The following is a 24,871-nucleotide window of genomic DNA, read 5'->3' as shown; positions in this document are numbered from 1 at the left end:
GAGAGATAAGGGGCCAACTGCTTAGCTTGGCGGAGATGGAAAAATGCCGCCTTTGTTATAAGCTGTAATCTGCGCCTCCATAGAGAGGGAGGTATCGAAGATTACACCCAAACTCTTAACGGACGGTGCTGGCACTAATTGCGCCCCCGCAAGAGATGGGAGTGTTGAATGGTTTCTTTAAATGTAGAGGTTCATCATTGTTCCACTCCATGTGTGTGTCTTAAAGGGGCCGGAGTAAGGGGCCAGAGCGGGATAACGAGACCCAGCTTTACAGCTGTGAAACGTAGCAGGTGCTGCTGAGTTGTATTTGATTAAGGCGTGTCAGCATTTGGGTAGAGTATATAAGGAGCAGCACCTAGCTCTCCCATTACCCTGGGGGATGGGTTGGTGGTTGGGTCTGGTTCGGTTTGTTAATGTATTTAGTGTAAATGGAGTTTTTGTTTTTCTTATTAAAACCTTCTTTAAGTTATTTTTGAGTCCTTTCTTTTTAATGCATGATCTCCCCAGCAAGCTCTCTGCAGCGTTACTATACTGCAAAAAGCCAACATCTTTGGTTATGGGCCCAGCTGCTGAGTGGATGACTGCATATTTTTGGACTCTGAGAAAGGTTTGAAAACTCCTTCTCCTGTTAGCGTAGTTTTTGTGGGTTTGGAAGAGTTCCAGAATGGTTGACCGGGTTCCTGAAGCTGAGAAGGCTCTGGTTTTCCCACAGCTAACAGATGAGAACTATAATTTATGGTCTTTTCGGGTGGAGGCGCTTTTGACCTCTAGAGAAGTATGGACCTATGTAACTGATGACCCTCCTGACCCTGTAACTAATGCTTGGTCGAAAGGAGATGCAAAAGCCAGGGCAATAATTAATTTGGCAGTCAGCGACCAGCAAGTAGTCTATATAAGAAATAAGAAAACTGCCAAAGAAATGTGGGACAGTCTTGCAGCAGTGCATGTTAGAAAAGAGTCAGCGTCTGCATTGACGTTTTTCAAGCAGTTGTACCAGACGAAGTTGCAGCCTGGTGGTGATTTGGCAGCACACTTGAGACGTCTGGAGGCAATACGCGGCGAATTAATTCGAAGGGACATGCAGGTACCTGATATTCAGTATGTTTTTATCATCCTTTGTTCCCTTAATGAGGACTTTGATGGTATAGCTAGCCAGATATCTGCTGTTCCACCAGCACAATTAACTGTGGAAGGGGTAAGGGCAAGATTAATGGGCGAGTTGGATAGAAGGGAGGCTTGTGCCATAAGCACTCCTGTTTCCAGAAAGAATGAGGAACGCCATATGCAAACCTGTGGTGATACAACTGCATTTAAAGCTGCAAAGCGTTGTTGGTTCTGCAATAAGCAAGGACATTTTGCAAAGGACTGCAGAGCCAAAAGAAAGCAAAGTACTCCCAAGCCTGTTTCTGTTCGTCAGTCACGGTCGTCAGCCCAGCAGCCGACATCGTATAGTAGAGACAGAAACGAGCCGCGAGCTTTTCACGCTCGGACTAAAGATCGTAAAAGAATTAAAGGTGCCAAGTGGAAGTCTTTTGTTATCGACTCAGGAGCATCGCAGCACGTTTGCAATGATCGAAGCTTGTTTATTTCTTTCGAAGAGGAAATTGGTAATGTACATTTAGCCAATTCACAAGTCTTGCAGTTGCTTGGCAGGGGTACTGTTAAACTTGACTCTTTAAACATTACAATAGCGAACTGCATTTACTGCCCGTCAGTGGACAATTTATTATCAGTAAGGTGCTTTGCTCATCAAGGGATAACTGTGCGTTTCTTAAATTCAATGTGTGAGTTTTTCGAGGGGAACAAACGTCTATTGTATGCCCGGGAATCTGATGGTTTATATAGACTGTATTTTCGCACCTACTCCCAATCGTCTATAAATTGCATAGCAGCACAGTCAAGCCAGGGGTTGAGGAATGTAAGGCCACATTCTGGGTGTGTCCACATGGCGCACAGAATTCTGGGACACCTGAATTTTGCTGATGTAATTAAGACACAGAATATTGTCAGTGGCCTCAACTTAAAACCATGTAAATTCTTTATGCAGTGTCTATCTTGTTGCAAGAATAAGATTAAGGTTGCACGCAAGGGTAGGTGCTCAGATAGAAAAGTAACTGAGCCATTTGAGCGTGTACATTGTGATTTAGTTGGGCCACTCCCACCATCATTAGGAGGTTCTAAGTACTGGCTTACTCTCATAGACCAGTATAGTAGATATTGTTGGACTTATGCAATAGCTGAGAAGTCCCAAGCATTTGAGAAGTACAAAGTTTTTTGCAACTGGGTAAAAACACACTTTAACAAACCAATTAAGAACCTGTTTTCTGACCGGGGCGGGGAATTTGTTTCTGAGGATTTTGAGAATTTCCTGGAAGCGCAGGGGACTACTCATGAGTTATCTTGCCCCCGAAGTCCCTGGCAAAATGGGCTTGTTGAAGTTGTGCAGCGTGACCTGCAGGCAGGGGTTAAAACTTATCTGCACGATGCTAATCTGCCCAAAGCGTTTTGGGCTGAAGCACTCAATGCTTTTTGTTATGTTAGAAATCGCAGTTATCATTCTGGTTTAGATGTCACCCCCTATGAGAAGCTGTTTAAAAAACGCCCTAATCTGAAATACCTACGCATTTGGGGTTCAGATGTAATTATGCATTATCCTGCTAACCAGAAATTGGGTGAACGTAGTGTTCAGGGAAAATTAATGGGCTACCAGCAGGGGGCGTACAGAATTTACATACCAGCAACTGGCAAATTTCATATTACCAGAAGCATGATACAAACTGTAAATTGGAATGGAGTTGCTGTTTTCCAAGATACTGATGGTATAAATAATACTGAGGAAGAAGAGGAAGCAGCAGCAGCAGCAGCAGCAGCAGGAGAAAATGGTGATTCTGAATTAATGGGGAAAGACAAAAAGCCTGTTGAATCTGATAATTTGTTTGATTTAAAGTCACAGGCACCCGAGGGGAGGTTAGATTCTCTTGAGTTTTCTGACCGTGAGCTTAGCCTACAGGCACCTCTTCAGTCTGACAATGATGATTTACAACCTGAAACTAGTAGTTCACTTAGTCCCATTAAGTCTGAGGAGTCTGACTCTCCTTCCGGACTGAGACGTTCAGATAGAAAGAGGCAGAAGCCACAACGTTATGCAGATGAACATTTTAATACTGTGTTTGCCAATAAGGCGGTTTTTGAGCCAAAAAGCTACAATGATGTTCAGAATTTACCTAAGCACCAAGCTGCAAATTGGTATAAAGCTATGAACTCTGAGATAGCTTCTTTAAAAGAGCATAACACTTGGTCTCTTGTACCACAAACCCCAGATATGAGACTTATTGATTCAAAATGGGTTTATAGAGTTAAAATGAATGATAAAAATGAAGTTGTAAGGTACAAGGCAAGATTAGTTGCTAAGGGTTTTCAACGAATTCCAGGCGAAGATTATGATTTGTGCTATTCACCAAGTGTAAAATATGAAACAGTTAAGCTTTTGTTAAAAGATGCTTCACAGTGTGGAAAAGCCCACTACGCAATGTTTCTCTCCTCTTAAGAGAGTGGCAATGTACCGTAAACATACCAAACATTATAGGTTGCAGTTTACATCACACATGAAAAACATATACAAAGTATGCTTTATGTTTTTGTTCCACAATGATGAACCGCAGGGGAAATGTTGAATGGTTTCTTTAAATGTAGAGGTTCATCATTGTTCCACTCCATGTGTGTGTCTTAAAGGGGCCGGAGTAAGGGGCCAGAGCGGGATAACGAGACCCAGCTTTACAGCTGTGAAACGTAGCAGGTGCTGCTGAGTTGTATTTGATTAAGGCGTGTCAGCATTTGGGTAGAGTATATAAGGAGCAGCACCTAGCTCTCCCATTACCCTGGGGGATGGGTTGGTGGTTGGGTCTGGTTCGGTTTGTTAATGTATTTAGTGTAAATGGAGTTTTTGTTTTTCTTATTAAAACCTTCTTTAAGTTATTTTTGAGTCCTTTCTTTTTAATGCATGATCTCCCCAGCAAGCTCTCTGCAGCGTTACTATACTGCAAAAAGCCAACAGGGAGTTGCCCCCTCAATCCCATATCGTCCCGTCCCAGCCAGAGGACCTCTGTCTTCGAAGGATTTAACTTCAACCGGTTCCCACGTAACCATCCAGCCACAGCTTCCAAGCATCTGGTCAGTGTGTCTAGGGCCGAGTCAGGATGGCCATCCATCAACAGATAGAGTTGGGTGTCATCGGCATACTGATGGCAACCCAGCCCAAAACTCTGGACAAGCTGGAAGAGGGGGCGCATAAAGATGTTAAAAAGCATCAGGGAGAGTATCGCACCCTGAGGCACTCCACACACCATGGAGTGGCGCGATGACAATTCCCCCCAAGCGCCACCTTCTGTCCCCGATCAGAGAGAAACGAGCACAGCCATTGAAGGACTGTGCCCTGGATCCCCACGTCAGCAAGGCAATGGTCCAGGAGTTCGTGATCGACCATGTCGAAGGCTGCTGACAGGTCTAGAAGAATCAGCAGCCCCGACCCACCTCGATCCAGCTGCCTACGGAAATCATCTGTTAGGGTGACCAGAGCCGTCTCGGTCTCATGACCAGCGTGGAAGCTGAGCTGGAATGGATCCAGAGCCGATGTTTCATCCAGAAACCTACCAAGCTGTTCAGCAACTGCTCTCTCAATCACCTTTATTGCGGTCAAAGACCAGACAGGTTGGGGAGACCTGCGTCCCATGAGAAAAGTTCCATTCAATTACTTCTTTTTCTTCTGCATTACTTTAGTATTATATCCACATGATTTTGCAGAAAATTTGTCTTGCCATGAACTGTACCACCTCTACTGATTTTAATAACGCTACCTGTGGCTACAATTGGTTTCTACTCATTAAAGCAGTTTTCCAATAACCCAATATCTAGGAGCTTAAAAATATAATTTCCAAATAAAACCCATAGGAGTTGTTCTGTAGTATCAATTCTTTCTTACTTGCATTATTCTACTTGCATATATATTGGTTGCTTCTCCTCCCCCCCCCTTGCATAAGATGATTTCTATTTTCTTTGCTCTAAATTTCCTTATTGTCATAACATAGAGTTCCATTTCCATATATTTCCTGGGGTAAGCAATCAGTGCATTAATGTGGTTAAAAGCTGTGAGCCGCCTTCTGAATATAAAATACAGTTTGCATGCAGATAGCTGCTAATTCATAAATTAAACGTGACAACACAGTGAGGAACTAGAAGGCAAACCTATGTAGCTCAGTCCTATATCTGTGCAAGTAAATATTTGTAACTATTTCTTCATGGCAGGATTACAAACTGTAATGTTATCCTAGGATTGCAAGAATATTTGCTGTGGGCCAGTTTATCAGTGCAGATGTTTAGCAGTCAGTCTAGTAACTATATAACAATACATTTATTTATATATGTATGTATTCAGGTAACCAATGAACCCCCGAAAGGTCTGCGAGCAAACATCAGACGAGCATTCACAGAAATGACATCTTCATTTTTTGAAGAAAATATCCTGGGGAAAACCTGGAGAAAAATAATTTTTGGCATTTGTTTCTTCCATGCTATTATTCAGGTACCTCTTATTATTTTAAGAATATAAAAAAGGGCAGCAGCAACAACAGCTTCAGTAGCTGTTACGCTGTTCAGAAAACGTATCCCCTCTCTCTTTCTCCCTCTCCACAAATTTGTATTCTGCCTTTCTTCCACATTGCTGTGAGTAGCAGCACAGATAGGGGCTATCCCATTTTTATCACAATCTTAAGGTCTAGGCATGAGTTTCTTATATGAATATTTTAATTAGTTATTTTTAATTATTGGAAATTTACAGGAGCAAATATTATCAAATGTTTCTGAGGACAGAAAATACAATTCCTGTTCGCTGTGTTTACAGCAGTAGATGAGCATCTTTATTGCTTTAATTTAATCCAAAGGGCATATTGCTGTTGAGGAGAGGGAAATGTGCTGTCCAATTACTCTGTGCCCCACATGTAAGAAGGGAGAATCAGGAGAGCCCCCTCCCGCAAGCTTCTCATTTGTCTCTCCTAGAGTTTATTCTGCGTTTCACATTTTGTAAATCACAGAACTAAGGACAGAGATAGATGGGGTTATCTGGGGCTACATCCAAGTTTCCTGTACTGAAATAAAACAACCTGTAAATTTTGCATTTTTGCTGAAGTGTGCACTAAAATATTGCAGAAATGTACAGATTTTAGACCAGAACAGTCTGGAAAAGTTAGAAGTTCCATTTCTAATGCATTTGTAATAGTCTCACTTGTGAAAAGGCTCCTTTTGAATTCTAAAGCAGTTGAATCAGAAGTGGATATCAGTGAAACACAATTATGCCTCAGTTTATCTTGATTACGTCCAAAGAACTTTGCTTTGGAAACATGGATGTTTCTAATTTTGAAATATAGATGCCTCCCCTTAGTAGTAGCGCTGAGATATTATACATACTTGAGAATTGGTGTAGGTCTCAGTAAATGCAATAGAACTCCATTCATTTAATGGAGCTTTGAATTAATGTACTGCACAGTGTTTTTGATTAGTAAAATCCTGCAGAAGAGTCAATGTTTACTGAGAAGCTAGTGTTTACATCTAACTTTTATACCAGGTTTCCCACAGCTTGCTCTGCTTTGTGAGGATTCCTGAGCAATTCAGAAACAACAGCTTCCCCAAAAGTCACAGAGCCAAGGAGGAACAACCCTAACCAAGACTTTCCACACACCCACTCAACTCTGTAAAAACTGGTTGATTTCCTGACCTATGGACATTACTAGTTAGTCCTCCCAGATTTCCAAAACACTGGCTATACACTGCTGGTGTCTAAAAGCCCTGCCTTTCAGCTTGGTCTCCAAATCCACAAGGATCCTTAATGGCGCATATCTCAGATGCAAACTAGGTGCAGTAATAAAATAAAATAAAATCCTGAGTAAGGAATAATTATATTCATTACATTTTCCAAAACCATAGGAGCCCTTCTCTTGGTTAATTTCCTAGAGCACGTGTGTCCTACCTGACAGAATGATCTCAGTTTAACAGGATCAATGAATGAATGAAATAATCCATGAAATGGCACTCAGTAGGAAACTAGCCAAACTAAACAGAAGGAGGCAAATAATTGTTACATTAAAAAGACACCCGTGCTCTGGTTTCTCTTCAGAATGTACACATCTTCGGCCTTTTACGATAAAAAAATCCACAAAAACCGCATCGTGAAGTTCAGAAGACCCTGATCAAACCTAATTTAATCTCTTTGTTATCTCTTAATCTTCAAGGAGAGGAAGAAATTTGGACCTCTTGGTTGGAACATTTGTTATGAATTTAATGACAGTGACAGAGAATGCGCCTTATTGAACCTCAATCTTTATTGTCAAGAGGGGAAGGTGCCCTGGGATGCCCTCATATATATAACAGGTACAGTATTTTGCCAGTTTAATAAAATCTGTGATATTATTGCTTATCCATGCACACATTATTCCACAGTAAATGGGTGGATGGTGGTTAACAGATTGAGACTGAATCCCAACAAAACACAAGTGCTGTTTCTGATCTTCCACATGGAACCCATTTTTCCTGACAGCCACATTCTCCAATTTTATGTCTGTTTTATGTATCTTGCTATCCACATCTGATCAGCATGCATACCTTCCTTGACCACAAGGAGTTTGAGTTGACACTCTTTTTAAGAATAAACAATGTTAAGAAGAAGTTGAGAATTTGTGAAGAGTCAGGCACGGTGGAATATGTATTAAGTTTAGAATGTATGTTTAAAACATACAGAATCCTGTTTATAATAGTTTAGGGAGTGCATATTTCCTTTTAGGATAGTGATTTTATTTCACTAAAGTTAAAACTGCATTTTGCATACGTTCCAGTGTTTTACTTACCGTACTATTTGGTTTCTACAAATGCTGTTTAAAATGGGGTTGAATTATCTCTGTGATAAAGCACTAACATTTAAAGCGAGCTTTAAATGTCATGCTTGTTTATTCATTTTTGTTTGGTTTTACATTTTTTGCCTGTAGTTACCCGTGTCACAGGATAAATCGACTCACTTGTTATAAACAGCAAATGTTCTATTTGTCTGTGCTGTGTTCTACCAAGCTGAAGAGTAGAATTACTGCAAATTCTTTGAGCTGAATGCAAGTGCTTTCAGGGTTGCTTGCTAAGTAAAGGCTATTCAGTGGGCACAAATTGCAACTGAAAGTACTCTGTCAGTATGAGTTGTGAAGATTTGTGCATTCACCCATGTCTGTCAAACACTTAGTTACAGCTAATTTGTTTTATTTCAGTGGCGGTCTCACTGAGATTCCTTCTCAGCTTTGTAGGACCAACTATTTTTACTAAGTTGTTTATTATATTTATACCTTACTGCATGGCTCATTGGACCCTAGACCAATGATTCCCAATTGGGACCACATAACCCACTCAAGGGGTCCGTGGCACCATTCACATAACAAAAACTATCACAGAGATATCAAAATTTCCAAAAGTAGGGGATCCATGGCTTGGTTTTTGAAAAGCATGTGGTCCGCAGTACTTAGCTAATTGAGAACCACTTGTTGTTGTTTAGTTGTTTAGTCGTGTCCGACTCTTCGTGACCCCATGGACCAGAGCACGCCAGACACTCCTGTTTTCCACTGCCTCCCGCAGTTTGGTCAAACTCATGTTTGTAGCTTCGAGAACACTGTCCAACCATCTCGTCTTCTGTCGTCCCCTTCTCCTTGTGCCCTCCATCTTTCCCAACATCAGGGTCTTTTCCAGGGAGTCCTCTCTTCTCATGAGGTGGCCAAAGTATTGGAGCCTCAGCTTCACGATCTGTCCTTCCAGTGAGCACTCAGGGCTGATTTCCTTCAGAATGGAGAGGTTTGATCTTCTTGCAGTCCATGGGACTCTCAAGAGTCTCCTCCAGCACCATAATTCAAAAGCATCAATTCTTCGGCAATCAGCCTTCTTTATAGTCCAGCTCTCACTTCCATACATCACTTCTGGGAAAACCATAGCTTTAACTATACGGACCTTTATTGGCAAGGTGATGTCTCTGCTTTTTAAGATGCTGCCTAGGTTTGTCATTGCTTTACTTCCAAGAAGCAGGCGTCTTTTAATTACCACTACCCCAGACCAAAGTGACTTGCAACAAGAATGACAGCAGCCATGATGTTAGCAACAATGAAACCAGTCTAAACGCAAAGTTGAAAATGTCTACAGTTAGAATTGGACTTGGCGATTAAAATCCACCTCCAGACCATTTTAAAAATAGTAAACAGCAGCAGATAAAATACTCTTAATTCAGTTAGGCACAAACAATCAGCCCCCTCATCTGGATACCTACGGAATCTAGGACATTTTTACCATTCACTATTTCTGAATTGAGGGACGCGGGTTGTGCTGTGGGTAACACCTCAGCGCCTAGGACTTGCCGATCGTATGGTCGGCGGTTCAAATCCCCACGGCAGGCTGAGCTCCCGTCGTTCAGTCCCAGCTCCTGCCCACCTAGCAGTTCGAAAGCACCCTTAAGTGCAAGTAGATAAATAGGTACCGCTTTATAGCGGGAAGGTAAACGGCGTTTCTGTGTGCTGCGCTGGTGCCGGCTCGCCAGAGCAGCTTCGTCACGCTGGCCACGTGACCCGGAAGTGTCTCCGCACAGCGCTGGCCCCCAGCCTCTTAAGCGAGATGGGCACGCAACCCCAGAGTCGGACACGCCTGGCCCGTACGGGCAGGGGTACCTGAATTAAGAACATGTTGACTAGTTTTGAGGAAGTGAGGAGAGGTGGCCTGGAGAGGTTTCTGCAGGAGAGAAGGACCTATGGTTCTACTCAGCTAGTCCTGAGTTTGTTTATCAGTATGGCTATTTGAATTCCATAGCTCCAAAACAGTCACAGAAAACATCATACTTGGTCTGCACTGAAGAAAACCTGAATTGCATGAGCTTCTCTGTCTCTTCCATTTCATTAGCTGTTGAAATTTTGCTCCCCACAACAGCTCTAAATGTGACTTTGAGATGCTACTGTCATCACATTCAATTCCAGCCAATACAATTTTTGTTTCTTTTCTCACTATATTATGCAGGGACTGTGAAATCCCTGCTGTAACCACAAAGGTCTCATTTTACTGCATTACTATCCTCTGTACATAAAAATTAGTTCCTTTAATCCAGCTTCTTAATATCTGGAAACAAAGGTATGACATACACAAAATGTCAGGAGACATTATCTTATTTGAACAGAGCTGGTCAGTAAAACATTATCCTTGGGAGCTATTAATTATTCTTGCCTGGATTGAATTAAATAATGCATATCATCTGTTCCTAAAGGGATGAAATGCTTGCTTATCTCTTCAAAATAAGTATATTAGATACCAGTTCAAACAAACTCAGAAGATATCAAAGCTCGTTTCACAGTAGCTTTCTCAAGGTAGAAAGAATTTTATCCAGAAAGCAAAATTTCACAATAGCAGTCATCCATCAGTAGCCATTTTCAAACCCTCAGGTTTAACCTGTATTCCTTCCAGCAGACAGATATCCTAACAATTTTACTGTAGATTTATTCTGCCAACTGAAAAGTACAATTTTTTCAGACTGATCTTTCTGCCATTTGAGTTATTTTTAAGGAAGTTCACCAAAAAATCAGCACTTCTGACATGGGTTAACATACGTCCAGGTTTTCCTGGACATTTTCACGGTTTCCGGAAATTCTGCCAAGATGCTATTAGTGCTGGACAAATCCTGGATATGTCTGGGATGTATGGCAGCCCTATTTAGTAATCCAAATTTCTTAAGAAACTGGACATTATTGTCATATAAATATAGTTCTGAATACAAGCTAGTTTGGGCCAGATGTAGAATGAAAATTTTAAAAATCTGGTTTGTATCCAGCGTTAGTCCTGCTCAGAGATGATCTGTTTAAATTATTGGGCACAACTAACTTTCTTGAATTCATTTTGGTGGGCCTACTCTAATTTATTTAGGCCTTCTTTTCTTTCCTGTTATAAGGAAAAGAAGACTCAATGAATTCTGGTTTGAGAACATCGCATTTTATCAACTAACCGTTCAGCAATGTGAAAATATATACCCAGAGAAAATGAATTATGTACAAAAAGTGAAAGATGTCATCACAATCTGTAAAACTGATGTTTTGCAGGCGAAATTACATATGGAGGACGAGTTACAGATGCCTGGGATCAGAGATGTCTTCGCACAGTCCTAAGGAGGTTTTTTGCTCCTGAAACGTTAGAAGAAGACTATAAATATTCAGAATCAGGTAACTATATTTTCAAGCTGTGCAGGTCTCACATTAATGGAAGATTCTGTTAAAACAACAGAGTCCTGCGGCACCTTAGGTTTACACATTTATTATACATTTTTAGTTGTGAGTCTTTAGTCGCTTTCAGCACAGAACTGTGCAGCTATATATAGAAAACCTGCTGACTGCTAGACATACTTATATGCTTAATAATAATAAATTTATTTTAATTTATATCCCGCCCATCTGCCTGGGTTTCACCAACCACTCTGGGCGGCATCCATCTTCCACCAGCAATACAACACAAAATCTATTGTCTACAGCTAAGTCCACTTGTGTACAGGCTCATTGGATAGAGACTTGCCTTTCCCAAACTCACTGTTTTGGCGCTTCAAGACATATAGCCATTCTCCTTACCGTCTGCCAATTTACTGCAGTGGACAATCAAACCACTGGACAGGGTAATTCCCTCATCATGTGACAGAGACAGAAGCCAATAATTGTGGGAGGCAGGCTCAATCTCCTCAGTTTTTTCCCTCCTGCCTGACAGAGCAGTTTGTAGGAATACGTATATTTTGATTGGTATTTATTGGTTTTGCCAAATTGGCAGAGCAATATTGGCATTCACAAAGTAATTACATCCCTTGCAGTCATGACTGGCACACTGTTGTTTCCAGTGAAGATTCCCCAAGTGATCATTCCACAAACACATGTATAAGACACAGGTTGAATGGCTGGCTCCTTCGGAGCGTAAGAGAAGAAGCCTTACTGTACTGGGCTCCCCGCTCGGCCTCTTTCCACCGATGCGACGTTGCGTGCATGTATGATGTCACACACGTGCAACTCGTGGCAGCTGCCCAATCTTAGATGCAAGATGGTGCCTCTGCCTCACAACAGCCCTGTCAGATAGGTTAGGCTGAGAATGAGAGACTAGCTCAAGGTCACCCAGCAAGCTTCACGGCTGAGTGGGGATTTGAACCCTTGACTCCCAGGTCCTAAGCCCACATTGTAGCCACTCAACCACACTAGTGGTTCAAGGACACATTCCAGCCAGGCAAAAGCACTCAAGAGGGATATAGGAGACAGTGTTGACTGGGAGAGTCCTGAGCGCCACATAGAGAAATCTGGGGGGCTGTATTTATCCCCCTGGATTGAGGTTCTCCACTCCCGATCTAGCAGTAAGCAACATCTGTTTGCTCAGAATCAGATGACTGAAGAAAACTATCATATACAACTAAGAGCACTCTTCCTGCTGAGTGGGTAGAGTGCTTAGGAATACAAACATATCCTCCACCATGTTATGGGGGGGGGGCCTTTGCAACCAGCAGCAATGTCTGGGTAACCACTGTTGTTTTCTTCAGTTGGGATGTTCCACAACCGATTGCCAAATCTTTACAAAATCTGTGTTACTGACTATCAAACTTTGGGATTGTTCAAATATATAATCATCATCATCAATTTGAGTCTTGCAACTCAAATTGGGCCCATTAGACCCCCAATGTTTAAGCAACGAGGACTAAATTCACTTCTGGGGCCCTTCCAGGATTAGGGGCCCTGAAGCTTGAGCCTCATTAGTTTCATATTAGATCTGCCCCTGGCTGGGATCTCATGTAAGACCCTGGAAAAGACAGCAACACCTTGCTCTGCTTAGACATGATTGCCTTGTTAAGGGGATGCAATTACTGAAGCTTTTTAAAACACACACACACACACACACACACACCCCAGGATGAATGTAAATCCATACAGATTCAATTTAACACTTATAGGAAACCAGTTAGGAAAGGCCAGTTTTATTTCACTATAATATGTAAATTGCACATATCTGTTCTGGGAATCACAACATAAACATTTCACTTCACTGTGCTATTTTTATACAGTTAACTTTTCCGATTAGAGCAGCATGTTAAAGTTATTAACAGAAATGCCCCAGTTCAGGGATTTAGGAGGCCTGCAGGCTTTATAGATTCTAAAGAGATTACTGCATATTTTATAAGCTTTACAAGAACTCCTTAAAGTCTTTATTAGATCGTCTGAGTTTAAAGTTTAACACAAGGGAAAAGCGTCAAGAACTATTGGAAGGTCTGAAGTCCTCGTGAGTCTTTGAATCACACCAGATGCATTACATCCTTGTAGATGGTTAAATATAGGTAGCACCTGGATATTTATCATTTGTGTGCCCTGTTTGCATTAGTCACACTGAACAGATCCACAGATCCATCCTCCTAGAAGGTGGTGCCTTCAAAATGTGTTTGTAAACTACCTTCATGGTGCTGTTTGTTTATTAGTATTGGATGGTATCCAACTGTTGCCACCTGCTTACACAACTGGCTTCCTTTCATGCCAATGGAATGTGCCCTTCCTCTCTCCCCCCATGCAGCCCCTTGGAGATCCCTCAGATTTCTTCCACAAACCTAGGAGACCCTGTGGAGCAGATGCAGGACTGCTGAGACCTGCAGGGAGAGGGGAGAGGAAGTCCTGCAATGGGGGAAGTTCACAGCAGCAGCAGCCCAACACACCAGCTTATTTCATAACAGTAGCAACAATAAGCCCAGCACTACCCTTTCTCTGCAGCCCGTGTACCCACCTTAATGGTTCCTTTTATGCTCCCCAAATGCATCACTCCAGCCCTAACCCCATATCTTCTCCCATAGGCTAAATTCTGGTCCCTCTTATAACCCAGGGGATGTTGCCTCCTTTGATGTGCTGAAGCTCATTACCTCCAAGGAGATTGGCTTTTCACATCTGTTCAACACTCAGCCCTTTTGATACTTTGAACTTCAAATGCTCTATCCCCCGGGCCAGTTCACCTAACAAGAAAATTAACACTTTTCAATTTTCAATTAACACTTGTTGATTGGCTAGGGTAACTGTCCTAATACACAGCTTCAGAAAACTGCCTAATTTAGTTAGTGTTTACCCATGCTAAATACTGGTGCTTAGGCTACAGACTGTGCTTCCTTTGGCACATACATTTTTTAAAAATGTAAGTTTAATTAAACACCCCAAACCTTAAATTCTGTCACTACTTTGATCTAAATTTTTGGCTGTCTTGTACCCCCACATTCATAAAACTACAAAGCACATGTACGTACTATGGTTTTGAATTAGTTTTGTATGTGAGTAACCTTTTTCTGCTGTGTTTGCCTTTCGATACAATAGGTATATATTTTGCCCCAGTGGCTGACAGTCTGCAAGATTTTAAAGACTACATTGAAAACCTTCCTTTGATTGATGACCCAGAAATATTTGGAATGCATGAAAATGCCAATTTAGCTTTCCAGGTTTGTGAATATATTTAAGATATGTGCTCCAAGGTAATTAAGATAAATGAGTTATACTCCTTAACATTAAAGGAGAGTTTGGTTTAATGGTTGCAGTTGGTTGAAGAGAAATAACAAGCAGTGATTGCTAAGCAGTCTGTCCACACATGGCTGCTTCTTCTCCACAAGTAGTAGCTTTTGTTTTGTTTTAAAATCATGTTATGATTTATTCAAAAGCTGCCTTTCATTAACATCAATAGTATCTGTAACAATTTATGATCTAATGGGCTTTAAAACTCTAATGAGAGGAAGAACAGCTTTAAAGTTACAACGACAACCTGTTCATCCAGATTTAATACATTTATGCTATGCAGTTTCCTTAAACAATTCTGAAGCAATTTTTTAAAAAATTGTTTACTGAAGGTCATCTTAATGTGCGTGTGTAGTTAGCATTCTCAGTGGAGATTAGATTTCCTTAAGCCAAGTGGGGGATTATTAATATTCAGTTAAAACTGCACAGAAACCCCCAGTTGACATCCAAATTGCATTTCTGTGCCTGATGGGGCACATTTGGACATTTGTGCACTCCTTCATAAACCATGATTCCTGATCTCTGTGTTCATCATGGCTGCGTGATATTCCTTCACACACATCCTTCTTCTGATTGCACATTATAGTTGATGAAGAGATCTGTGCGTCTATTAACATCCGATCTGAGGAACTGTGACTTAATGCTGTCTAACAAGTTGGCTTGTTTTAAACAAACTACCATATTTTTCAGTGTATTCAGTGTTTTTTACTAAAAAAATTGGGGGTCTTCTTATACACGGATGGTGAATGAACAGGGGTATATATTTTTTAAAAACACTATTTATGTTCCTGCGGCTGCTGTGAAGAAGCGCCAGAGAAAAAGAAAAAGACAAAAAAGCAAAAAAGCTCAACAATGCCACTTCTGGTGCTTTGAATATTTAATAAAATATCAAAGTTGTTCTTTTTGATGTTTAAAATATTGGGGTTGTCTTATACATGGTGGTGTCTTATAGGGGTCGTCTTATATATGGTGGTGTCTTATACATGGAAAAGTACAGTGTATATATAATGTTAACCACAGTTTGTTGGTTCAGAGAAACCGACAAACTATGGTTAAGCAAAACTGAAATGGGAAAGGTCTTCTCTTCCTAGCCAAGCAAGACAGGAGAAAGGGTACATGCACCTGAGGTTTGGTATGGCTCATCTTAGCTACATTCCCACCATGCTAAACTATGGTTTAGTGCAACTTGCAAATGTAGCCAGTTATGGCTTTTCATTGAAAAAGAAGTGAGTTAGTAACAAAACTCCTAGAGGTGTAATTTGATTATTTATGCTGGTTCAGATTACGATTTGACGGACTCATCACCTGTACCATTTCACGTGAATTCTCACTTTGCTATCTGATCCAGTTTTTTATTGAAAGTACAGTGGTACCTCAGGTTAAGTACTTAATTCGTTCCGGAGGTCCGTACTTAACCTGAAACTGTTCTTAACTGTTCTTAACCTGAAGCAGCACTTTAGCTAATGGGGCCTCCTGCTGCTGCTGCACCACTGGAGCACAATTTCTGTTCTCATCCTGAAGCAAAGTTCTTAACCTGAGGCACTATTTCTGGGTTAGCGGAGTCTGTAACCTGAAGCGTATGTAACCCGGGGTACCACTGTAATGCTATTTTTACGTTCTTTATTACTAGTTCAGATCTGGCTGAAAGCTCAACAAGCTTGTCATTGCCTCAGGGTTACTGTCTGTCTGGTCAAGTGAGGATGAGAAGGTGATGGGCACACACACCACTTGCTGTTCTTTGTCATTTTTTTTCTTGTCAGGTATCTAGCATATAAACAACTGATATTGTCAAGCAAAGGGGTGGCTCTGCAAATGGCAGGCGAAAACAGTTATGATCACCCACTATAAAAAGTGATAATATGGGATGACCTAGGCACATGCTGGCATTAGATGTTTCAAATTGAATAGGGTCACCTATTCAAATGTAGTTGTCTGTTTGTGTGGCATTCTTTGTTTAGCTGTGTAAACTGCTGCACTGGAAAGCACAGCTGGAGGTCATCTGCCCCCCTCCAATCCAAAGCGGAGAGGACACGCTGTTTTAGTTGTGTGACTCTGTCATGACACGACATATCCTCCGTATATTTCTTTTAAGTCAAGGCAAATGGAAATGCTGTTGTGCTGTGCTGTGTCTCCGGGGGAGAACACTTTGCATGGCTCAAATAAAACTAAAGGGCGATTAAAGAAAATGTACTCCAGTCAATACCACCACCTCCCACCCCAGATTTGAGCTTTCAGTACATGCATTGTGAATTCATTGCCATCAGTTATCCTGCCGTTCTAAGCAGAAGGATTGACTGCCACTGAAAGTGGAGGCTCCATTGGAGGCAGGATTCCCACACACACCCCTTAGTGATACTGCTTGAATTGTAACAAATTGCAGGAGCAGCTTAAGGCAATGAGAATTTAGTAGGGTGGTTTGGAAAAATAAACAGTAGCTGTATTTATACATAAAAATTATTGTGGATGAAGGGAAATCCCACCCAGAAGTGTAAATTGAATTGATTTTGAGGGTGAACTGCTGGGAAAAGGATGGTGATGGCCAAGGAAGTAAAATGAATTTTATAGGGATGCTAACGGGGCAGGGTGGGCTCTGTATTTCCACACCCACCTGCCAAATACACCACATAGTTCTAGAATGGAACATATTTCAGGGTACTGTGTATTCATGATTCCCTGACTAATCCACCATACCCAAAAAAATTCAGTTCGCTTTTTTCAAGCCATGCCTTGTAGGGTGTGCTTATGATTTCTCCACATACTTTGCCCAGAAAAAAAAAATTTAAAATATGGTTTTGGATGGATTAATAATGAAATGTAATAAGCATAATCAGGATGGTATAAAAATAAATCTTTAGTATAATTTTATTTATCATCCACTCCTCACCCTAAGGTCTCAGGACAGGGACGCAGGTGGCGCTGTGGGTTAAACCACAGAGCCTAGGACTTGCCGATCAGAAGGTCGGCGGTTCGAATCCCCACAACGGTGTGAGCTCCCGTTGCTCAGTCCCTGCTCCTGCCAACCTAGCAGTTCGAAAGCACGTCAAAGTGCAAGTAGATAAATAGGTACCGCTCCGGCGGGAAGGTAAACAGCGTTTCCGTGTGCTGCTCTGGTTCGCCAGAAGCTGCTTAGTCATGCTGGCCACATGACCCGGAAGCTGTACGCCGGATCCCTTGGCCAATAAAGCAAGATGAGTGCCGCAACCCCAGAGTTGGTCACGACTGGACCTAATGGTCAGGGTCCCTTTACCCTTTACCTTTAATGTTATTGCAGAAATATATATGTCAGACTCACATTTTAACAATCACAAAATAAAAGTCAAGCCTATTTTTGGTTATATTAATAAATATAATAGAATCACATTAGGACAATGGCTACACTTTCTTTCTGTGAGTGTTTGTTTAAGGGGGCAAAACAGTGAGAGAAAGGTCAGCAGTTAAAACAATGAATGTTAATGGTGGTTAATAGCCAACACAGTCACCTCAACAGTGACTCAGTGAGACAGAAGTTACATTGAATAAACATTTCAGCAGTACCTATTTTTAAATATTGCCATAACAAATTATAACTTGCATATGAAGTTCAAATCATTTCCTTCCCAGAAGCAGATATGAAAAACAATATTCTTTTTAAATCAGGACTGGGTTTTTTAAAATGTGTTTATTATATTTTGCTTATGGTGTATTATTCATTATAAACTAATGAAGCAGTGTTTAAGATTCAGTGCTATAAGAAGTGGGAGATGGTATTACCCCCCTCCAAGAAGAACCCATCCATAAAACTCACAGTCTAGAGAAAGGATTTTATATCTTCTGCTAGCAAGCTAATTATCCAAAATCATTAAATGTTAACTTTACTCTGTTATTATTATAGCTACATGTGATAACGCATTCTACAAAGTTTAGTGGACTAAGTTACAAATAAGTAGGAGCAATTGCCTGCTTTTTCAAACGAAAGTACTAAAAGTTATTGTTAACTTTATAGATATTGAGGGATTTAAATTCTTACATTGAATCAGTAATGGAAATGGGTGTCAAGATTCAAGAATGTACAATAGATGCACTTTTACAAGTGGCAAACTTTGAAGGGAACAAAATGTAAAACTTCTACTTTATGATGAGTTTCATATGCAACCATCTGTGGCCATGTTTTTTTTCTTTTGAGCATGAAGAAGGAATTAAATGGGTAGACAGATTTATAAACGTAAATGTTTCTTATGGAAATCAAATAATTTATTTTGAGCATGGACACCCTAAAAACTGAGGTGCAAATTAGAATGTATCACTTCTTTATTACAGCGCAAAGAGACAAATACCCTAATCACTACAATACTTGATGTGCAGCCACGATCAACTGCTCAAGGAACAGGAAAAAGCAATGATGAGATTGTTGAGGAGCTCGCTACCTCAATCCTGGCTAAAATTCCTGGTATGGAAGGCACTAACTTTCTTTTCTAATATGACTGCTGATGTAGTTTCCCCCGTTTAATTCCCTGATTTAAGAAACAGCCGATCGCTGGAATTATGCCATTGATCTTTAAGAGGTAGATCATGCTACAAGCAGTGTTAATTCTCCTAGCTGAAAACCTGTGCCTTCTCTCTGTGTCACTAAGTTGCTCTCTTACTTAGTTCCACATACATGAATACAGGTCATGCCCCAACCTGAGATGGATTGTAGCAGGGGAGGCTTCACTTGTTTTATTGTAGTTTAGGATTTTTAAGAGAATAAGAAATATTTGGTGGATAAGAGAGAAGCAGCAAGTAGGGCGAGAGCGATTTGTGTGGAAAAATGCCAACATGCTGATCTGTGGTCACAGGGATGGACAGACTCATTGAGAATTGGTCCATCCCAGTTCTACATGTCTTTCCGCTACAATTCCCTCTGGGAGCAACAGAATGCCACCACGTCCCATCGCTCCCAGAGGGGCCCATTCACGATCAACTTTAGAAGCAGGCGAGTCTGCTGTTGAATCCAAGTTTTGCCAGTTCTTCCTCCAGCAGGTTTATCTCCCATAGAGTAGGCCTAGGTTTCCAACTTTTGTCTCATACACATACATATATGAAAGTTTCTCAGCCAAGAGATGCCTAGAAGATTCGCAGATGTTTCTACAACAACTGAAAAAAAACTTCTTTAAGAATTTGTGAAGAGAGATATGACCATAATGTTAGCAAGGGAAGATTTGCCTCCATCATAGGCCAAGCAGGTTCCAGCTGCTTGGTTGGATCCATTCCCTCACCTCAGACGTCACAGGTGAAGGCTGAAGGTTAACCATAATCAAGACCAGGAAATGCCACCCTAGTAACCATGGCACCATACGAACACCATGTTATTTCTGTTCCTGACACCACACTTGAATGTGTGCTTTTTTATTCTATTTAAAAAAAAAAAAACTTTTGTAAGCCACTTTGAGAACTTCTGAGGGTTATAAAACAGAATATAGGCATTAAAAGTCGCATACACTAGCCAATAGATGCCCATGCCACAGCAATTTGACTTTATGCCCTAATGGCGCACTTTTCCATTGCCGAGAGAGAGATGGATGCCAGCAACTATCTGCATGCTGGTACCTTGCAAAGTTCTATGTAGGGTTGTTGTTGTTGTTTTGAGAACAATGTGCTTCCACTTCCAATGAAAACGTACGTGTGCTTTTCTGTTCTGAAGAAGATCAGCAATATGAGGGGCAGAATCTGCCTGAAGCCTTGTTCTGTTCCCTCTTGACAGGGGCAGAGGAAGGGGGTGTGGTGGGGGTGGTCCCGCCCCGAGTGTCACTACTGAGGGGGTGACAAAATGCCGGGCGGCACTCACTGCGGGGCCTGAAGTGCGCCCGAGCCACGTGGCTCTCCTGGGAGTGACGCAGTGGCTTGGGCGTCTGCAGGCTCCATACTGCCCCAAACGGTCCGCCCGCCGCCTCCCCCTCAGCTGTAGGGCGGCAGAGTGGAAGGAGGCAGGCAGACTCCTCGAAGGCCCCACAGAGCGTCCTGGCTCGCCCCCCCCCCCCCTTGGGTGCAGGGCACCGTCTCAGGCACCTGATTGGCTTGCTCCACAGCTGCCTCTTGACCTTCTCTTTCGCTTTTCAGAAAATATTTGTAGGAAATCACTTCAAATGTCTTGGCTGCCCTCTAATAATTGATAAATATCTGATAAACACATAAGTAAGATCCTGCACTCTGCCAAAACAACAACAAACTTATCTTGAAATGGCTTGGCTTGGTTGGCTATGTTGCCCAGCACTGACTATGAAAACAGCTTTTCAACAACAACAACAGACAGCTTTAACATAATTATTTTATTATTCACCGATTTAAAACTCTTATTTTAATTGGAGCTTCCCCTGAGAAGCAGCATGCAGTGCAGGTAGCATTCTTGCGGAGAATTTATATTCATCTTTTCTGAGGCAGGTCATGTGGTGAAGAATGCTATATCTCTCTTGTTTAGTTGAGACAAGCTGTTGTTTTAAATAAATACCCACACAATATCTACTTAATTAATCAAGCAATTACTCAAAGCAAAAGAGTTAATTAAGGAAAGAAAAAAATTAATTGGTTGCCAGCCCTACTAAGTAATCTGTCAACCATTCTGACAGCTATAACTGTCTTGAGCTAGTGCAGACCAGAAATGAAGAATGCTATTTTCCACAAGCCTGGAGAGCCCTGCAGTACAATCCTAGGTGTGTTTTCTTAGATGTAGTTCAGTGAGATGTATTCTCTGTTGGAATGAAGGAAAGAAAGAAAATAAATATAAAAGAAGATTTCTGTGGATGCCAAGTACACTTTGGTGAGAGAACCGCAGCAGAGATTTAAAATCACAAAATATGCAGCAAAGTAAAGCTTGGAAATATAGGCCATTAGACCTTTAAAAGATACCCATCTAAGTTTCTTCCAAATTTCCCCTCTTGCTCAGCATAGAAAAAGACCACACCTTTGGGAAGTTAAAACGTCAAATTCATGTGATTTCTCCATACAACATTCAGAAAAAATTGCACAGGCAGTACAAGTTGACATAGTTTCAGTGTTGAAAGTTCCTAAATTATTGGTTTATGAATACAAGAAGGGCTTGTAAGAGCCATGTGGTCTGAGTCTGGAGCAACTAGCTCAGACCTCTTTACAGGAATAGCTCCAGATTCTATTAGCCTGGAGCAAATAACCTTGCTTGAGGAACCCATGTTAGAAAATGTCACGTATGCCAGCAGCAGAAGTTGTTTGTGGTCTTCAGTTGCTCCTCCCAAGGTATCAGGAAGGGCACACATGCTTCTCATACCAGGCTTGCTTTTCCCTTCTTACATACCAACTATTCTAGAGGCATTCTTGCCTGGCCATGGGAGCCCATCTTTTATTTGTTAGAAGCAAAAACTATGTTTCCGCCTCCTGAGAACTGCTTGGTTTGCTAACCTTCCTACCAGCACCGCCTCCCTTCGCCAAGGGCATAGGATTGATAAATCCCATTCCCTGGAAAGCTGTCAGCTGTTTTGGAACTCAAGGTTGCTTTCCCTCATGTATAATCTGTAAATGTCAAGTGTATGGCGCCTGCCAGTTCATCAAACATGGCAAGATTACCAGTAGTTAGATAAGTTTGTTTTTGGTGTCTTGTCTTCAGCACATACACACATCGTTTCCCTTTTTCATAGAAATCATAGACTCATAGAGTTGTAAGGGACCCTGAGGATCATTCAGCCCCTTGCAGTGCAGGAATATGCAGCTGTCCCATACAGTGATTGAACTTGCAACCATGCTCTAACCAGCTTTTTATTAAACAAAGGGCTTCAATGGACTCACTGCTGTGAACAGTGAAATCAGCTTCCCTTGTGAGGTTGGCCATTCTGGTCCACGCAGCATGGAGTTGAAGGGGAGACAGAAAGATTGAGCAGAGGGGTGGCCAGAGAGAACCCAGCCATTGCCCAGTGGGACTAGAAAGGCTGGTTGCCATCCATGCAGACTTACCCTCTCTTGCATTTCATCTCATCTCTCTCACACACACACTCCTATGAGCAGGATGAGAGAAGTTGTGGTGAGCGGAATGAATTTACGGAGGTTAGACTCCTGGTTCAAGGTACATCCTTAATCCTAACAACAGGTGCAGAAATGGCTCTGCCAAATGCTTCTGTTGCTGTCAAGAGTATAAGAGACCAATGGGCCTGTTGGGCTTGTGCCGTTCTTTTAAGCCATCTATGAAAGTGGGTCAGAGGGAATTTCTCATGTTTCTTGCTGGCCCCCAAGTTCTTACTTAGTAGAAAATAAGGCCCTTAATATTTTTTTTTTTTAAAAATAGTTGCTGACGATGGCTGTATGTTCTCAATGGGTGGTAATGACATGGACAAGCTTTGTTCAGAGATTAAATCAGCATTTGTGTTGCAGAAAAACTTGACATGGACGTGGCTGCTGAAGCCCTTTTTGTCAAGGATGACAAAGGGCGGTTGGACTCTCTGACTACAGTCCTTGGGCAAGAAGTGGATCGTTTCAACCGTCTTCTCATTCTGTTAAGGGTATAACCATATTTTTTTCCTTGGCTGGCATAAATATTGATGTTACTGATTTGCTGTGCTTGTATTTAGAAGCCAGTCTTGTGGAAGGGCAGCCTTACTTATTATGCTAAGAATCAATATGCCCCGAAAGCTACTCTTGAGAAGCTTCTGATCTTAGCATAATATAATAAACCAGAGCTGAATATAATAAAAAGGCTCTTGAGATTCTGCTGGGAGAATGCAGTGAACCTCTAAGGCCAACCAATTATCTGTTGTGTCACTGTCTTAAGATGTCAGCAAAGCATCGTTTAGGATTTGTTTGTTTGTTAAATTTATGAACTGTTAAGTTTGTAGGCTACTAGATTGTAAGAAAACCTCTAAGGAGTTTACAAATTATCTTATAAAAAGAGAAATATTATGCACTTGTCCTTTAAATATTTGGGGGGATGACAATGGCTTTTTAAAAAAGAGTTTTGAAAACAAGGCATCTAATAAAATGCTTTGATATTTTATTATTGCAGGGAACATGCATTCTTATATGACAGGAATTCATAAGGCCCATCCTTCCTCTCCTCCCTTGAATCTGGATGTGATATGTTGTGTCTACTTACAGTGCCATGTTAACCATCACTGTTCACTGGGATGGGGTATAGGATATTTGCCTCTACACCAGTCTCCCATCAGTGGAGAGGAGAGCTGTTGGGTCTGTCACAACCTCAGCTTCACCAAGGTGGGCAGTAGACTCCCACTCCTGCTGGTGGTTTCCTGAGAGCACCAGGCAGTACAAAGTTTCAAAACGGGGAGTTTCAGGGTATGGTGGCAGTGACTCTGCAGTTGGTACACCTTGGAAAACCATAGCTTTAACTATACGGACCTTTGTCGTCTGTTTTTTCTCTGGAAGACATAAGGAATAGGTTGGTGGGCTGGCAGTCTGGTTGGATCAGATAACCAACTTCTCCAGACTACGAATCCACAGGGAAACTGATGAAGCTGTAATATATCACGTGGTAATTTTACAGATGATATGTGAAGAAATGTATCGTGATCACATCTGTGTGTTTGTTTTTGGCAAAAGCAAATGTCTATGTTCTGGTGCCTTGTTGCTCTTGCCTCTCTTTTCTCCTCTGCTCTTGTTTTCTTTCCCATTCATGGAATTCAGGTGGTACAACAGGGACTTGCCTTTTGCTTATCACTCTTGTAAAGCATACACCAGTGACATTCTAACAAGAACAAGAAAGCAAGAGAAAGGTGTGTGCTTGAAGCTAAAGCAACACCCTCCTACTTCTGCCTCGTACAGCTTGTCCCACAATGCTCCAGTGCTCTTGCTTGAGGCCAGGCCCTACAGTGCAGTCCTATTCATGCTTTCTCGGAAGTAAATCCCATTTACTTCAATTGCATCTACATCCAAGATGGTATGCTAGGATTTCAATCTTGCGAAGGAAATTGGAGAAGGAAACCCTCATAGTTTTCAAATGCTGCATCACATGACATGAAATGAAATGAAATGTCCAAAGCTTCTTGTACTTCACATCTGTCCTTCCTTAGCCTCTCATTCTCTATATAATTTGATTCTTCCCTTTCAAAAGTTGCTCTTTTCTTCTGCAGCTTAGATAATTTAAGTACTTTCCACCTGGCTTTCCCCCAGCATAGCGATTTGGCCACAGAACGGGATCATATATCTTTGGCTCTAAGGACTGAGGAGTCCCTGGCTGCTACACATTGCTACAGTGGCTGCATTTGGAAGTGCTGCTTTCACAGAATGCAAGATTGATTTTATGATTTTCTTTGCCACCCATAAGGGTTGCAGTAAACTTT

At 41.5% G+C, this 24,871-nt stretch overlaps 1 protein-coding gene across 2 annotated transcripts in view; it reads left to right on the top strand.

Moving 5' to 3' along the window:
- Positions 1-24,871, top strand: part of DNAH6 (dynein axonemal heavy chain 6) — a 131,002-nt gene that overhangs the window by 97,426 nt on the left and 8,705 nt on the right. For both annotated transcript variants that reach the window (XM_082204454.1, XM_082204455.1), the window contains 6 exons: positions 5,432-5,578; positions 7,281-7,419; positions 11,145-11,264; positions 14,409-14,530; positions 18,897-19,026; positions 22,950-23,077. In XM_082204454.1, coding sequence (XP_082060580.1) covers positions 5,432-5,578; positions 7,281-7,419; positions 11,145-11,264; positions 14,409-14,530; positions 18,897-19,026; positions 22,950-23,077 — 786 coding nt within the window. The remainder of the gene's footprint in view (positions 1-5,431; positions 5,579-7,280; positions 7,420-11,144; positions 11,265-14,408; positions 14,531-18,896; positions 19,027-22,949; positions 23,078-24,871) is intronic.

The sequence above is a fragment of the Podarcis vaucheri genome (assembly GCF_965113315.1).
Source record: "Podarcis vaucheri genome assembly, chromosome: 17".
Taxonomy (NCBI): domain Eukaryota; kingdom Metazoa; phylum Chordata; class Lepidosauria; order Squamata; family Lacertidae; genus Podarcis; species Podarcis vaucheri.
The sequence above is the reverse complement of the archived record's forward strand: the minus strand, read 5'-3'. Positions and strand labels throughout refer to the sequence as shown.